We start from the raw sequence: 17,843 nt of genomic DNA, 5'->3' as shown, positions 1-17,843 counted from the left end.
AGCCAGCATACCTACATGGGGGTTCTTACAGGTCATCACAATTTATCGTTTGATTAAAATTACACTGTGAAACATTTTATAAACTACACTGTGGAAAATGTTATCATGAACCAATCAATTTCTATAAAATCTATTGTTTGTAAAATAGAATGAAAATTGGTAATAATCTACAACAGTGTCCTACAGATCAGGTCTTTCAAACGCTAGCCATCTCCCATTTACCTTCCCATTCTAAGTCCCTAGCTAGAGAAAGGGGCCTGCTTTGGGGGAATAAGCAGCAGTTATATTTTCCTCGTCTTACAATAGAGGTGGGTTTCAGCAGGTTCTGACCAGTTCTGGAGAATTGGTAGCAGAAATTTTGAGCAGTTCGGAGAACCGGTAGTAAAAATTCTGACTGGCCCTGCCCCCATCTATTCTCTGCCTCCCAAGTCCCAGCTGATCTGGAGGAAATGGGGATTTTACAGTATCCTTCCCCTGGAGTGGGGTGGGAATGGAGATTTTACAGTATCCTTCCCTGCCACACCCACCAAGCCATGCCCACCAAGCCATGCCACGCCCACCAAGCCACGCCCATGAACCGGTAGTAAAAAAAATTGAAACCCACTACTGTCTTACCACCACAATTGAGATCAAAATTTCCATTGTTAAGCAAGACAGTTGTAAGTGAGGTGTGCCCCATTTTACAACCTTTCTTGCCAGAGTTGTTAAGTGAATCACAGCAGTTGTTAACTTAGTAACATAGTTGTTAAGAGAATATTGCTTCCCCATTGACTTGGCTTGTCAGACGGTTGCAAAAGAAGGTTGACCCTGGGATACTGCAATCATCATAAGTAGATGTCCGTTGCCAAGCATCAAAATTTTGATCATATGACCATGGGACTGCTACAACGGTTGTAAGTGTGAAAAACAATCATAAGTGGCTTTTTTTCAGTGCCTTTGTAACTTTAAATGGTTGAACGGTTGTAAGTCAAGAATGTTTGTACTCTTACAATACTCTCAGTAGGCCTGAAGGAGGAAACAAAGAGCTCTGAACAGAAAGTGGTCATGAATGTAATACAAAATTTGGCAACTTTCTGTCTATATACTGTGCTGGGTACAAATGTTACCCAGTCCCATGTTTGTAGTCCCTGACCACTCAATATTGTACTACTGAAATTGGGATTATCAATTTTCAATTATGTGTTTCTTTTTCCCATGGGAAGAAGTTTTGGCAGTTGGATGGAGGAGGAATAAAACACATATGTTCAATTTCTGCAAGGCTTGGCCTATATATTGAAGGAATTATCCCAAATAAAAACAGCAGGCCAAGAATTGCATCTATTCTCTTGGTGATTTCACCAACCACATCCCTGCACTCTCTGGTAGCCATTTTATTTATGTCTTTGTTTATTGTAAAGAGTACCCCCTAAAATAAGAAATCACCAGTGTTAAACTGTGATTTCATAACACAAATTACAGTTGAACATTAATTATTGTTCATTAATTTGGATAACATGACTAAACATTTGAACCCAAAATATTAGGTACAACCTTCCTAACTATTTCTTCTGGCCAATATTACAAGTGAAAAAAAGTGAGGAAAAGAGAAGTGTGCTAGTCTAGGAAAAAGATGCTAAGCTCATTCAGTAATCAATAAATGGGTATCATAAATTCAAGTTTATGGAAACTCATTTCCATCCAGTTGGTTAAGTCTGAAAGAAAGGGATATTATTCATTTATCCTTTCTTTAGTCACAACTTTACAGAATAAATATAAGAACAAACATAATTTAAGTTAAATATTCTTCCATACTTAAAAACCATTTAGGATTCTGCAACACCATATTTACTAAATATTTCCAAACAGATAAAGCTTCCTGAAATGGTTAATGGATGATGCAGCCACTCAAAATGTTTAAAGCATCATTATCCCTAGTATACTTTTGAGCAAACATCTTAAAAAGTGCTGGCTATTTCTTTCCGACTTGATTTATTTTAAGTATTTGGGTTTTCTTAAGCTATTTTACAAGGCACAGGACTATTGTCATGAACTAAGCTAGTCATTGAGTAGGCTGTGAAAGAACATCTATATACAGAGTTAATTCAGAATGAATTATCAGGGCTACATTTTAGGCAAACCAGCATACATACCAAAGAAAAGGTCACAGTTAAATAAAGCAGAAAGAAAAAGGAAGGTAAAAGTAGGACCTTAAGTAAAAGAAGAAACCAAAAAAATCACAGAACTCAACAAAAGGGAAAACTAGCTTTTAACCTGGAAATAATAGTAAGGAATATATTCCCTTTTCAGTTTAAAGCTAGTTTCTTTGCAACAAGAGATATTCATGTATAAATCAGAATAAAGTTCTGAAGATCAATATAAAATCTACTGATCCAAAAATGGAATAGCTTAGACGTCAGGAGCATAGCTATAGCTTTAATACATTTTGGGTATATATTTAGTATTCAGTACATTTTATATAAAATACATACACATACAAATGCTATATTACCTAGTTCTCTTTCATTTAACTGAAATGGTTTGTTGAATTCTTTAGAAATGAAATATTGATATCATGAACTATGAGAGCCCAGAAAAAGCTGATTGTCCCACATGTGTATTCCAAAATGTAGAAAAGGAAACAGGAGACCTAAAAAGCAACACTAACATAGCATTAATTTCAAAAGATTATTTTGCTCACTGAAGTTATATCTTCACTGATACAGATAAACCTCTGGCAAGGTAATAAAGTGCAGTTTTTTTTAAAAAAGTATCCTATGTATAAATCCCTGTGAGTGGAGAAACAAATACATTGCTGATACCCTCAAAATCTACTAGCAGATATGATTATAAAAAGAATATGAGAAAGTATTTCTGTTTTCCAAGAAAAGATTTGTATGCAAATTTTTTTACTTAAGTTCTTTAAATCCCACATATTTCCTTTTAGATGTCTTTGAATTGAATGTTCTGTATATCAGAAAATTTTTAAACTTTAGTACTGTTTGTATTGATGTTCATTCTCTATAATAAAACTATAAGACACAATAAATACTTTATTTGCAAAACATTAAAAGAGGGTAGTTTATTTCTTTTTACATTCTTTTTAGTTTTCATATTTTTCTCCCTTGCACAGATGTTAACATGAAAATTAGTTTACTTGGTGCAAATGCTTTTCTTAAAGATTAGCTTTCATGTTGATTAAAAATTCTAGGAATCGTTTAAAATACGTTTGCATCATTCATCTAGTTTAATCTAAATCAATTGTAAAGCTCTAAATGCTTCATTAAAAGGCCCTCCTTTTAATGTATGTTTCTGAATGTGGTAGGAGCCAGGTTATATTTTTATTCTTATAACACTCTTGAATCTCTCTTTTGCTAGCAAGTTTTTTTTTCCTTGTTAGATCCTATTGATTGAAACTGTAGATTGGGGTTAGAACATTATGTGTACTACAAATTTGCTCATAGAGTAACACATGGAATGTACAGTATTTATTTATTTATTATTTATTAATTAATTCAACTTATATATGCCCTTCTCCCCAGGGGGACTCAGGGCAGTGGACAGCCAACTTAAAACACATATAGTACAAAAGTTAAGAAAAAACTAAAATAAATTAAAACATTGTCATTTCCAATTTAAAATCCCAGATCTGCAAAATCAGAAAGTTCCCAATTTAAAACCCAGAATCAATAAAATCAAAAATTTAAAAACCCCATTAAAACCATTTAAGCTAGGCCAGCTTGTTGGAATAAATAAGTCTTCAGGGCCTTTCGGAAAGCGCGGAGGTCCGGGATCAGTCGTATTCCAGGAGGTAGCTCATTCCACAGGTTGGGTGCTCCCACAGAGAAGGCTCTCCCCCTGGGGGCCGCCAGCCAACATTGCTTGGCCGACGGCACCCTGAGGAGGCCCTCTCTGTGCAAGCGTACTGGCCGGTGGGAGGTTATCGGTAGCAGCAGGCGGTCTCGCAGGTATCCCGGCCCTATGCCATGGAGCGTATCTCTGTGTGGCAGATTAATGGAGAATAGCAGCATGAATTGTAGAGTTGAATTTGAATCATTTTCTGTGTCTTATTGACAGGAAATCTTTAAAAAACTAAGGCTTATGAAACAAATTTGAATACATTTTATCAGCATATTTGGGGCTTTTTTTTTGTTTAAGAATTTCAGTTTTAAGGAAATGAAATAGGTTGTCCCTATAAAGTGTTTTCATGTGAAGAATATTCTTGAGGTGAAATAAGATAACTTAATTATTTCATATTCCACTATCATATGTTCAAAGTTATTTTGAATACACGTTAGGCTTCATATTCTAAGCATTCCAAAATGCCTCAAATATCCTAAAATGAAAAAGAAATTATCAGGAAAGATTAATGACAGCGCTTGACAGCGGTTCTGAAATAATGTTGTGGCTGCTGTTCTTTTAGAGATGCATGCGGTGATATGCAGAATTGCTAGTCTATGACTGAAAAGGCTCTTTTTGCTATATATAAAGGACTATTGTTGGTTTTCCATTTTTACTTTCCCTGGTAGACCTTGTTTATACTGTATAATAAGGCAGATTTTCAGAGTTAAATAAGAACTCTGGAGGACTATCATCTTATTTTCCCACTTACCTTCAATCAGTCATCCTGTTCACGAAGTTCCAAATTGAAACCTTGTCTAGTGAATGAAGAATAATACCTATTGAAACATTTTTCAGGTATGTAGATAAAGGATAGAACATAGATACAAAATATTTATTCTTATAAATAGTTAAATCTCCCAAAAAGATTGCTTTATCTCCTAAAAATAAAACATTCATATATAGGTCATATAAGAGCTCCTCTTTGAGGGAGATGGACAGTTCAGAAATATAAAATATAAATGAATTGATTGATTGATTGATTGATTGATTGATTGATTGATTTGTGTGAACTAATCTCTGAATTGGTAAATATCAATATAACAGTGCTAAAACTGGCATATATAGCTGAGAAATTGATGCTGAAATTAGTAGAAATTTAAAGATTGTCTGCCTGGGGAAACTGGATGGAAACAAAATGTTAGAATAACTTGAAGTTTTGGATTGTAAATGATTTCTTTTCTTGGCACAGATGCTTTGCTGTCTGTTTATATAGGACCCATTTGCACATACATATGCACATAATTACTTTCCAGATGTTTTCTTCTTGTCCATTTACAAATTATTTCTGCAAAATTAAATATTTAATTTGCTCATCCCAAACCTATGGAATTTAACACAAAGTATCACTAGCTTTAGTGGAGCCTGTTTACAAGCAAAAGTACGGAACCCAGATTTGCAAGAAAAAGCTCATAGTATGCTTTTCTCATTTATTCCTATTGTTAAATCTTTTTAAAGCATCCCATTTATTCAAGTTTTATCATTCTTTTTTGTCCTCTGACATTTTTTGTAATATGACAGATAATGTTACTAATTCTAGGAGAAAAGGATTTACATTTGTATAGCAATAATCCTTTTTCAGCTCAAGCAGGAATGAGGGAAAGCAATTGTGTGATCTCATCCCCCACGTTTGGAAATTTACCAAGCAAGATACTGCTGAACACATAAAGCTTACAGAATTGATATCTTAATGAAAGGGTGTCTTAGAGGGAAATCCAATATCTTTGAATTCATCATGCATCATGAAACATCTCTACAGGGATAACACTTAACTCGGCTTTTGATATAATGATTTACCAATTGGCAGTAATACAACTACTGTACTACTACTACTACTACTACTACTACTATTACTACTACTACTACTATATGTACACTAGGGATTTGGATCTGATTCCTAAAAGGTGTTTGGGGTATGTGAGAGCCATTTCCTGAGATAAGACTGTTTTAGAATAGAATAACAGAGTTAGAAGGGACTTTGGAGGTCTTCTAGTCCAACCCCCTGCTTAAGCAGGAAACCCTATACCATTTCAGACAAATGGTCTGACAATCTCTTCATAAAAACCTCCAGTGTTGGAGCATTCACAACTTCTGGAGGCAAGTTGTTTCACCGATTAATTGTTCTGTCAGGAAATTTCTCCTTGTTGTAAGTTGCTTCTCTCCTTGATTAGTTTCCACCCATTGCTTCTTGTCCTGCCCTCAGGTGCTTTGACTCCCTCTTCTTTGTGGCAACCCCTGAGATATTGGAACACTGCTATCATGTCTCCCCTAGTCCTTCTTTTCATCAGACTAGACATACCCAGTTCCAGCAACCATTCTTCATATGTTTTAGCTTCCAGTCCCCTAATTATCTTTGTTGCTCTTCTCTGCACTCTTTCTAGAGTCTTCCAAGGGGCATGGCTGCTTTAAGGTGTTGTAGACCAACGTTACATTTGAGAGCCCACTTGTTCAGAAACACCTTTTGGAAATTGAATCTAAAGTGCTTCACAGCTTGATAAATCTCTTTTCAGAGACAATTCTGAATATTAGGTATAGGGAGTACATCTCATGCCAATTAGCCTGAGGTAGTGTGCTTTGTTCGTTCTTCATTTAAAAATCCTTCCCGTGAAATCAGTAGGCCAGATCAGATGAGATGAAGAGCTTAATTTGGAAATCCCTCAAAAACCGAAGCCAGTTCCTTTGCCACGATGTTCCATTTTCTGTTTCGGATGTGCTCCTTTGTCTATTGGAACATCTTTTCTGCAGGACCACAAATGTTGAAGTCAGAGTTGCTCTGGCAGCCATAATTTATCACATCCATCTAAGAAGAAAATTATTAGCAAACAATTACTCATTCCAGGAGGACATAAAAATCATGCAGCAATTTTAAAACCGTGTTTCCATTTTAGTGTAATTCTTCTGGCACAGTTAACTTTGGGAAACCAGCACATCTGTTCACTTACTTTTTAATACCATGGAGCAATTTTATGGTCCCATAAACATTTTCAGTCTCTTTGTGCTTCCTTTGCACTGTAGTTCTAGAGACAATGGCACATGTAATTCTTCTAACAATGATAAAACAACAGTGCGGTATGCAGACTAGCCTCCAACTACCTACTGTAGCAATGAAACATAACTGCTAGTGATATTTTATTTAATTCATAGAAAAATCACATAATACAAGTAGTCCTTGACTTACGACCACAATTGAGGCCAAAATTTATGTTGCTGAGACATAAATTGTTAAGTGAATTTTGCCCCATTTTTCTTGCCATGGTTGTTAAGTGAATCATTGCAGTGAATCAAGTGAATCATTAAGTTAGTAACCCGGTTGTTAAGTGAATTTTAACTTTCCTTGCCAGAAAATTGCAAAAGATGATCACATGACCCCGGAACACTGCAACTGTCATAAATATGAACCAGTTGCCAAGCATCCAAATTTTGATCGCGTGACCATGTGGACGCTGCAACGGTCATAAGTCACTTTTTTCAATGCTGTTGCAACTTTGAACAGTCACTAAATGAACTGTTGTAAGTCAAGGACTACCTATAGTTACTACATCTGTGTGAGGTCATTAAAAAACTTTGGCATGCTTTAGATACAAGCATTTCAACTCCCAGGATTCCCAGCAACAACTGTGCTATCTGGGAAATTCTGGGAATTGAAGTCTACATTATTTTATAGAAGAGCAGCTCAAAAACACTGCATTTAAAAAAAACAATGAATGATACATGATTCTGCAGTTTGCAGCAGCATGCTTAGTTCTTTTAATACAAGGTTTATTTTAGAGTTTTGGACATATTTAGAATGTTGGGGAAATATGAGTAGTATCAAAAATTAGCCACTGTGGTAAGTGAACCAATCATAGAAAGAACCTAAAAGACCAATTCAAATTCCTAAATGCAAGGCACAGTTGAGTCCGAGCTTCGGAATAACAAAATCAAACCAGAAAACAAAGAGACACAGAACAAGCTTCCAAGGCTAAAAGGTACCTTATTTAAGATTCCTTAGAACTCACTGTTTTTTTCCTTTCTTTTTCCCTCTCCCTCACTCAGGATTACCCATAGGATGTTATTTTTCTCATCCCAGACTTGGTCTTCCTTTTTCAGCATCATTCTCAAGAAATGCCAGACCCCCACCCATTGCTCTTTCCTAGCAGTAATCCAACTACTTCCTCCTGCACCAAGCAAAATTACTCATCTTTCCCCTGCTTCCTCTTCTCATACCTTTAGGTCATAAAGCTTCCTCTTCTCATAGTGTTAGACTGTTCCCAGAAATCCTTTAATATATCCATGTTTCCCCTACTGCTCTTCTACATCCGCCCTGCTCATTGCTAAGGACTAAATATTGGATCGGTTCATTTTATGCTTTTCTTTTTGTGCTTCAACTGTCTAAAATTGCTGCAAAGCAAAAATGCTGGCCACTGCATGCTTACCCTGTCTTCTTTTTAGGAATGTCTCTTGATTCCATGAGACACAGAGAAACTGTATGGAATAAAGACAGCCAGCATGGAAGACTCTGAAATAGATCTGGTCAAAAAAACTCCTCCCGCAAAACCCATGTGCATTTCACAGGCACAGAGACAATTCCACAAGGGCAGTAATATTTACAGGTGTCCTGATACCTGACCATGAACAATAGGAAGAACTGGATTTTGTTATCATTTATATAATTTTATAATTGTTTTTATGGCAGGAGATATTCCTCTTAACATTGTCTTTAGAAGACCTTAGCTTAATCATAATTAATAATGAGAGAACCTCATAATCATATTTTTTATAACCTCCACTCATAGCAAGAATGGACAAATGAATGATTTAATTCATTCAAAATATTTCTAAGCCCCCTTTAAGATCCTATCCTCAACACACACAAAAACTTTCTATGACAAATGATAAAGTATTAATCCATGATAATATTGGTCTGTTGCCATGTGTGGCAAACAACAACTTCCAAATTTTCCATCGGATCTGAAGAGCATCCTCTCAGGGAAAGTTTATCATTAGTATAAAGCTACTAAGAAAAGTACTGCTGCAAATGAAATAACTATCTTAAGGAAAGGCCGTGGTGCAAATGTAAGCTTTAAAAGCCTTATAGAAGCTAAGAGTAAATCAGGTTGATGGAAATTTAATAACTGTGGGGTCACTAAATTTATTTATTAAGTGATGGAGTTTCTTTGTTTTTAAAAGCACTGGACAGAGAGAAAAGAAATTATTTCTTGAACTTATCAGTCTAAATGAAGGTAACAGTGAATTAGATGAGCAGTCCCTTTGAAGTAGAACTGAGCCAAGATGGTATGAGTGAAAGTTTTCTTAAAGATAATTATTCAGACAATAAATGGCTTAGAACAGAGCTAATGTTAACCTTTTCCATTTGGTCCTGGTTTTGTATGTTCCTTCCCATGCACTTCCAATTTGTTCTGTTTGGAGTTGCTCCAAAATGTTTTTTCCATCTGCAGAACAGAATAACTTTTCTAGAAAAAAATATATCCTTGTGTGTCCCAGTTCACAAGGCTTGGACAGGATTTTTTTAACTGGGGAGGAAGCAGTCATAATATAAATTTTATAAAAGCAAGCTGCACTCCAGGCATAAGATAACCAGAAATTTCTTACTGACAGTGAGGCAGAAAGAGTCCAGGTTTTCCAAGGAGAGTATCATGGCTTAAAGCTGGAAACTAGCTACATAACGTCACAGAAGTTGTTTCCTTACTGTGAGGCTCTCAGAGAGTGCCTTAAATTCAGGGGTGTCCCAGCCTGTCTGTCTCACGAAGATGGGAGTCAATCAGCTCTGATTACAAGAATTTGTGCTTGAAAAGCAATCTCCTTTTCCTCCTCCCCTCTTCCTCACCATGATGCCTCCTCATGCAGTTGATGTCTGTGCTCTCTGGCCTTCCATAGGAAGAAAACTGCATACCTGAGGGACAGGCAAGTAGATTGGGGTCTGAATCTCTAGGCATGGAATCAGGGCAGGGGCAGGTTCCAAATCCCGTCGCTACTGGTTTGCTTGTGCATGCGTGTATGTGCATGCGTGCGTGTGTATGGTGCTTCTGTGCAAGCACAGAAACATCCGTGCGGTTAGGCGGAGCCTCCCACCACCGCCGCTACCGGTTCGCCCGAGCCGGTGTGAACCGATAGCAACCTGCCACTGAATCAGGGACAGTGGGACATAATCCTGCTTCATCACTGGTTCTTGAATGGCTCTTCCTCATGTAAAGATGAATCATAGGAACACCATGGTCTCTGACATGCCATCTGCATATTGTGACTACTTTGGAAAAGAGCTATTCTCAATCCAACATTTGCTGATTTGTAGAATGTTGGAGAAGTAATGCTATGCTTGATAAAAGGGTTTGTTTAAATTGCAAGAATTATTTTGATTGATACAAACAAGAAAACTCTTAACTTTTCTGACATGCAATAATGCTGGAAAATGTAATTTTCAACAATGACAAAAATAGAATTTCCAAAACAGTAGGAAAAAATGATAAAGGAGTGTTTTTCAACTTTTTTGGCCTTTTAGATTTTCTTCTGCTCCGATCACAATTTGGAATTAGAATTGGAATTTTTGTGAATCCTGTCAACATGGATTTCCTTCTCTTAGAAAATCCATTAAAATCTCTCTACTTTTAAGAGTGGTTAGCCCTATCATTTTGTTTAAAATGATAGCTGCAGTTTTAACTAGTTCTCATGAACTAGTTAAAATGTATGCTTAAATATATATATATTTTAAAATTACACAGCAGCTAAATTTACATGAACACCCCCCCCCGCTTTATCAGGACTCACCAAAAGTTCCATATTTGTGTCAATAGGAGAAAAGGCTGAAATAAACGATGCTGAATTGGGTTGTGCACTTCAGAAACATTAAATCACTTTTCAGAAACTAAGAATCTGGCAAAACTATTATAGTTATAAAAGGCCCTGTGTGCTAGTTGACATGACTCAGCAGGAAGTATGGTAACAAATCAAAAAGTTTCTTTTCAGAGAGAATAAATCTGTATACCGAATTTATAATATTAAGTAAAACCAAAATGAGCTGTATCAAATATAATCTCATATTTTCTTATACATATTGCCATATGCTTGTTTTGAACATTTTAAGTATTTATTTTCTCTTGTGCTAATTTAGGATAGGAAAACTTTGCATTTAGCCAAAGCAACATATTTCCAGCTTACCATTCCTGTTCCCCTTCAGTGTAACAGAGCAATAAAGTCAGGAAAATTAAAAAGTGTGTTTAACATTTGAAAATGTGCTATTTCTAATTAAAGTAGCAAAAACTAAAAATCTGGAAAACGATAGCTCTAAGGCCAAAAGACAAATAGTCAAACTGTATGTCCCTCTCTATGATTTCTGACAGCAGTTGTTTAAAACAAGTAATGAGCTTATTTACTTTCATATCTTTCACTTCTCACCTTAGCTTTGTTTAGACTTCAGGAAGAAAAAAAAAACAGATACAGAGAAAATGAGAAATGCCCACTACAGTCTCACCCTGACTTCTGTACAATGAGAGGAAGAAAAATCCTATGGAGAGGAGGCTGGATACGTGCCCTTATCCTGATTCTTCTTCTCCCCCTGCAACCTTAACATATTGATGGGGGATGTCAAATATATGTGATAAATTTTGCTAGTGGTATAGTCCTCTACTTAGAACCGTAGCAATCATTCGAAGTTATAATGACACTGAAAAAAGTTTTTTATCCACCTATCAAGTCCTTGCCAAGGACCTGAGATAGGCAGGTGCTTTTATGTGATGCTGCTAAAGATACCATCACAGGGTATATGGTATTCCAAAGTTGCCTTTTGCAATTGACTGGTGGCAATTTTGTCAATGCCAATGATGTTGAAATGATGCTCTTAGTATTTTGAGATTGCACCCAAGAAGCCTATTATAATTGGTAGTATCTTTTTCTTTCTTTTGCCATAGTCATTTTATTTCTATTTGTGGATCTTTATATTTTGTGGTTTTTCTCCAGGTTCTTTCTCTTCTCTTCTGCTGTCTCCAGGCACTGACATATCTATTATGCAGACTTTTTTTGTTCTCAAGAATTGTTAAATGTGGAGTGTTATGTGTCAGGTGCTTCTCTGTTTGAATTGTAGAATCCCAGAGCACTTTAGCTTCTTCATTTTCTATGAGTTTCTCTATTCTGTGATCTCACCAATTCTTGCTTGAAGGCAAATGTTATTTGTTGCAGATATTTCAATGCACCCTTGTTGCTACTTTGATGTGCTGTCATTTGTAGTCCATTTGTGCAATCTTCTGGCAGCCGCTAACTAGGTGGTCCACTATTTCTTCAGTTTCTTTGCAGAGTGGAATTTGCTATTTGTTGCTGTCTTCTTGATTCTGGCTTTGTAGGCCTTTGGCATAAGAAGCAGACCATGCTTCCAGAAATAATTTGGTATTTGACCATCCCATCTCTGCTTTCTCATTAACGGGAAAGAACAAACCATGGCCCAATCAATTTCAGTAGAACTGCCTGAGTGACAGGTCCACAGAAGCATTTTCTAGGTACAAGGAGTTACCAGAAAAAGCTGGCTGCGTTCCTGATTGTGTAGACACTGTTTGTTCCCCTCCTAGTTCCTTTTCCTGTACAAGAGTAGGGCAGTGCAGAGAAATAGTCGGGCACCAGCTGAGGGGTTGGAAAGGCACACTGGCTTGATGCCATTTACTGTCATAATCAGCATCCATTCCCAGAAGTCAGGAAGAAATAAATGAGAAGTAAGGAATCCATAGTTAATCAGAGCTTGTAATTCTAAACAGTTCTATCACAAACACATGTTCTAGAGAAATCCTTCTTATGGAAAAGAAAAACCAGTTGGTTTTAAGAGTAGCATTCATTTATAGGTAAATATTTAAAAAACTGCAAAACATAAAAGTATTTGCAGAAAATTTTAGAAAAATCTTTACACTGCTTATGCATATCATAAAATTGCAGTCTCTAAGCATGGAGATTGTAATTATTGTATGACTGGGCTTTTGCCTCTACATGAGTGTAACTACTTTCTGCTGCTCTTCAAAATTGCTTAAATTAGGTCATTAGCACTTTCAAAGGTTGTTCTGATTTTTAAAGCAGTACCACCCTTTTTCTCAAGAAGAGAAAAAAAAACAGGTATTGTCTTAATAAAATATCAGAAATATCAGAAAGACCTAATATCATGACCTAATTATTACTGCTGAAAGAATAAATCAGTGCAGGTTTAGAATTGGTTTTGTTTTGTAGGGAAGGTTTATAGAAGTCTTGAGTTTCAGGTACTTTAAAACAAAAATTAGTTACATTTAAGTAAAAAAAAATGAGGGCTATCGTTAGGATTCAGAAAGAGATATCAATGATTCATCCCTACCTTTTTTTTCACATTGTATTAAAGAGGCATGGAAAACTCGCATTAGTTGAGGAATGTGAGCGAAGCTATAACATGGACTTAGCAAATAAATATTAACAGATTTATGAAGTGGGAGATAGATAGATAGATAGATAGATAGATAGATAGATAGATAGATAGATAGATACTAGATTTTTAATCCCAACTTTATTATTTTTACGAATAACTCAAGGCAGCCAACATATTTAATACTACTTCTTCATCCTATTTTTCCCACAACAATCCTGGGGGGTAAATTGTGAAAGAGTGGCTGGCCCAAGGTTACTTAGCCATTTTCATGCCTAAGACAAGACTGGAATTCATAGTCTCCTGGTTTGTAACCTGGCTTTAACCACCACCAAACTACATGAATGGCATCTTATTTACAGTATCATCTACTTGCTGATGTTGTTTGTGCTTTATTAAGTTGCCTGGAACCTTTAGTTAAAGAATAATAAATTAAGTTTATTTCCAAGAGCTGATTTATATAAACTGCTTACAGTTCTTAGTATACTTCTTCCATCCTCTCCAGTTCACTGCTGTTTTTCTTGCTCATTTCTCTATTTCTTTCCTCCAAGTAGGATTAATTTTACTGCAATTATTTACACTGGGAATTTCCCCCAGGTCCAGTTTCTAGGACTCTCCAGGGTAAATGGGCTAGGTGGATAATGGCTTCTGCTTTTTCGCATTATTCCTTTTGCGTTCATGGCTAGCATGGTTATGAGAACAGATAGCAAAGGAGAAGGGGAAGAAGAGGAGGGAAATTTTAGGAAATTCTGGGTAGGCAACACCTTTTAATGCCAGCCACTGTTGATTGCGTATGTAAACAAACAACTAGACATTCTATTTTGTAAAACCAAACTCGTACATGTTTGTTCTAAAAATAAAACTCCAAATGACTGTAGCACTGTGCATTCTTTCTTTGGCATATTTTTTGTTAATAATATGATAAAAGAATCTTTGATAAAAGAATATCTTGATAGTTACTTTTTTATTTCACTTTACAGCAGTTTTTTAAGTCCCAATTTCACAGATTTTGGATTAGATACAAGAGCATTTTTAAAAAAAACAGAATAACTGTTAAAATAATAAAATAATTGATGGATTTTACTATATAATAATAAATAGAAAGTGGCAATCATCCTAAGATTCAAACAGCAGTTTAAAGAGATAGTTTTAAAAGTCTTCCTGACTGAGAAGGAGTGTGAATTAATTGTATTTCCATAATGTTAAACTATAATGTAGAAGGACTGTTTCCTAGTCAGGTTCCCCTTGACTTCATATGAATAGATTACAGATCTTAAAAAACAATAACACTATTGTTTTTACAGACATTAAACTGGCATGTTTACATCTGCTCATCCATATGTTTATCTCTTATTTGTCTAGGATCAAAACATTTCCTCAAAGCTAGATCTAACTTGAATATGTATTTCAATTAACTTAGATACAACACAAATTAAAACACAGACATTGTACAACAGGTGTCTTACACATGTGAAATACAGATATTTTCTTCCTCTTCAAACAGATCATCTTTGCTGATTCTTATTCCCCAATTTACAGGCTCCATTACTATTAAATAAATATTGTTTGCAGTTGGTGGACCACCTAATGGGTCTCCATTTACTGAAAGTGGTAGTTTATTACGGACAAGGGCAATTTATCATGATTTCTTCTTTTGTTTAGGATAACGGACCTGTTCCAAACAGGAGACCCATGGCCTTTTCACCTGGAGGAAGTCCAACAGACAACAAGCAGACCTTAAATTTGCAATACAATAATCCTTCACGTCTATATGTAAACAACAGTCCAGATTCTAGTTTACCTTCACAGATGAGTGGTTTCCATATCACAACTCCCCAAAGGTATGGAGTAAAAAGTGTACATATCAATTGAATTGCTTTTAGAAATGCCTGAATTGAATTAATGAAATAGGATTACTGCATCCATGCTGCAAAAATGCAATTGCTAGAGGGCAGTAGGGAGATACAGAAAGCTCTCACTTTTCACATCCATTTGATGGTCATCTGGATGTTTTAGTCCAAACATGGTCACACCCAGTATAAAAAGGTAAGTGTCGAGGGGTGGGGGGTGTTGCACCATTTTTTCCAAGTAAAAATCTTCACTCTTTCACACACACTAAAACAATTATGTGCTTCTGTTCGAAGAGTATCCTGCCACCACCTAAAATGGATTTAAACACTTGAGAAAAATCATTTTAGCACTGTTTACCCAAATGAATCAACCAACTCTTCAACTATTTTACTAAAAGTCAAACTACACTACTTATGCTCCAGAAATCCTGTTGGCAAGTAGATAGCAGCAAAACAGAGGAATTTTCTCCATCTTTTTGTTGCCTAGTGATGGCTGAAAATGTAGCAGAGTAGCCTAATTAAAAGACACATATCACATTGATTCATAACATTAACTGTTTTGGAGTTATCTCAAACCCACTTTGTTATAGATTTTAGACTGATTTACATGATATCACATGACAATAAATTATAACTTGTTCAACAGACCATGGGTAAAACAGTGTTTGCATTACAGCTTTATCTATTAGTACACAGTTGTTAAAATAGCAGACTAATAATTTTTTTTCAAGATAAATTGGCAAAAGAAAAATGAAATTCATGTTAGAACATTCCCATTTGTCCCAAAGGTGCTTTTCAAAAGGCAGCTGAGAATTGAAAAAGTTTCTTGAATGAGAAGTGAGACGTTTTCAAGGAAAAACCAAGAAAGTCCAGTTTTGGACTTTTTGAAGAGCATCTTTGGGACAAAGACCTGGATGATTGAAAATAACCATAGACTTTCCCATTTGTAAAGCCATCTTAAAAAAAACATGTATAATGCTATATTACCACCAGCACCCCACCACCCACCACCACCCCAGTTCAATTGTGCCGATTCTCAGAAACTACCTGGACAAGTTTCTGCAGTTTGCTTGGGAAGTTTTTTTCAGAAATGGTGTGCCATTTTACCTTCCTTCTAGGGCTAAGAATAAATGACTGGCTCAAGGTCATTCCACTGGCTTTGTGCCTAAGAACTCAGTCTCTAGGGTTCTAGCCTGGTGCCTTAACTATCACACCACACTGTTTCTTTAAATTATATATATGCAGTGCTACAAAATAATAGTTTTAAATAAGGAATTGTTAAAAATAGGATGAGGATACATTTTTGTAACACATGAATATTTAGACCTGAGATTTAAACTGGTCTGGGCTACTAGATTAAATTCAGAAATCTGGGTTTATACTGCAGTAGCATCCCTGGGCCATTAGCTAGAATTAACCATACAACGCATCAAATGACCTGCGTGGTATATTGTATGAATAAGAAAAATTCAAAAGAATAGAAGTTTGGAGCTGGCCATATATTAAGTTAAGATGCTGCATTTTCCAAGTACAAGCTTACTTTGGTGTTAAATATACATTCTTCTGAAAGCATAATTTCTATCCTCTGAAGGACATTACTGTAGACTGCGTTTAAATAATGTCTTAGCTGGATTTTATAAGCACGGATCATGTGAAAAATAACATATCACGGTTATATCCTTTAACCGTTGAATAGAATGAAATTCTAAATTCTAAAATGAAAGGTGGCTTGTTTAAAAAATATTTTAGATGTTTAAAATCTATCAAATTTGAACCCATAATTTCTGCTGATTCCAGATGCAAATAAACAAGAAATAGGAAATCCATTTGGGATGATAAAAGTGAAATCAATAGAAAAACAAATGAAAAAAAATTCAGAGGAATTTCAGCCATTTGGGCTAAAATGGTAGCAAAATGATCCAGCAGTTTCAAGAGTAACCAACCTTGACGGTCATTTCCAACCCCAGTCCACGTTTTTCAGGGACTTCATATAGTCCAGGACACTGTTGCATCTCTCCAGGGGTTTATGGTAGCATGTAAAGTTTCGGAATGCACCATTTAAATAAGCCTGAACAGAAATGAGCTTTTTCTATTTTGCCACTCCTTCTAAAATTTATGAGTGGCAAAACAGATCTCCCCAAAGGACCCAGTGTGATGGTATGAGTGACCATTAATTTTGACTTCTTAGCCATATATGTTTGCCATTTATATCAAACATTACATCAAACATTTTTTCTCCAAATGTATTATAGATGAAATGCAACCCAATTCACAAGGAATAAAATTTATAAGGAGTGAAGCTTCTTTTCTTTAAGTAGTATCCCTGAAACAATGTTTGGCAATAACAAACAAACAAACAAACAAACAAAAAACCCTCCAGTGCCAAATATTATTCAGTGGTGGGAGGATTTCCAATTCCTTCAGTAATTTAATTTAATGCAATTTTTTTTTAAATGATCTACGTGTAACACAGTAATCCAATGAATTGCAGCAGCTGTCCTGCACTTACTGGTTAGTCTTAAATATATGGTTCAGTAGCCAGTAGAATGAACTCAAGGGCTTTTTCATTGGCAATTCTTTGCATATATAGATTGCACATGTACATGACCAACAATCACTCCAGAAACAAGAAAGCAGAAACAAATGGTTGAATCCTCATTAGTAAACATGGGATTTGTTTGCCAAAAGTTGCAGTTATCAAGCTCATGATTTGATGAAACAGTTTTAGAACACATTGTGAAAGAAACTCCTCA

General features: G+C 35.7%; 1 protein-coding gene across 1 annotated transcript in view; it reads left to right on the top strand.

The window, feature by feature from the left end:
* Positions 1–17,843, top strand: part of PDLIM4 (PDZ and LIM domain 4) — a 74,738-nt gene that overhangs the window by 49,237 nt on the left and 7,658 nt on the right. The window contains exon 4 of the mRNA XM_034404520.3: positions 14,903–15,081. Within this exon, the coding sequence (XP_034260411.2) occupies positions 14,903–15,081 (179 nt within the window). The remainder of the gene's footprint in view (positions 1–14,902; positions 15,082–17,843) is intronic.

Source organism: Pantherophis guttatus, chromosome 2, assembly GCF_059756535.1.
Source record: "Pantherophis guttatus breed Tessera chromosome 2, ASM5975653v1, whole genome shotgun sequence".
Taxonomy (NCBI): domain Eukaryota; kingdom Metazoa; phylum Chordata; class Lepidosauria; order Squamata; family Colubridae; genus Pantherophis; species Pantherophis guttatus.
Note: the sequence above shows the minus strand (reverse complement) of the source record. Positions and strands in the feature narration are given on the sequence as shown.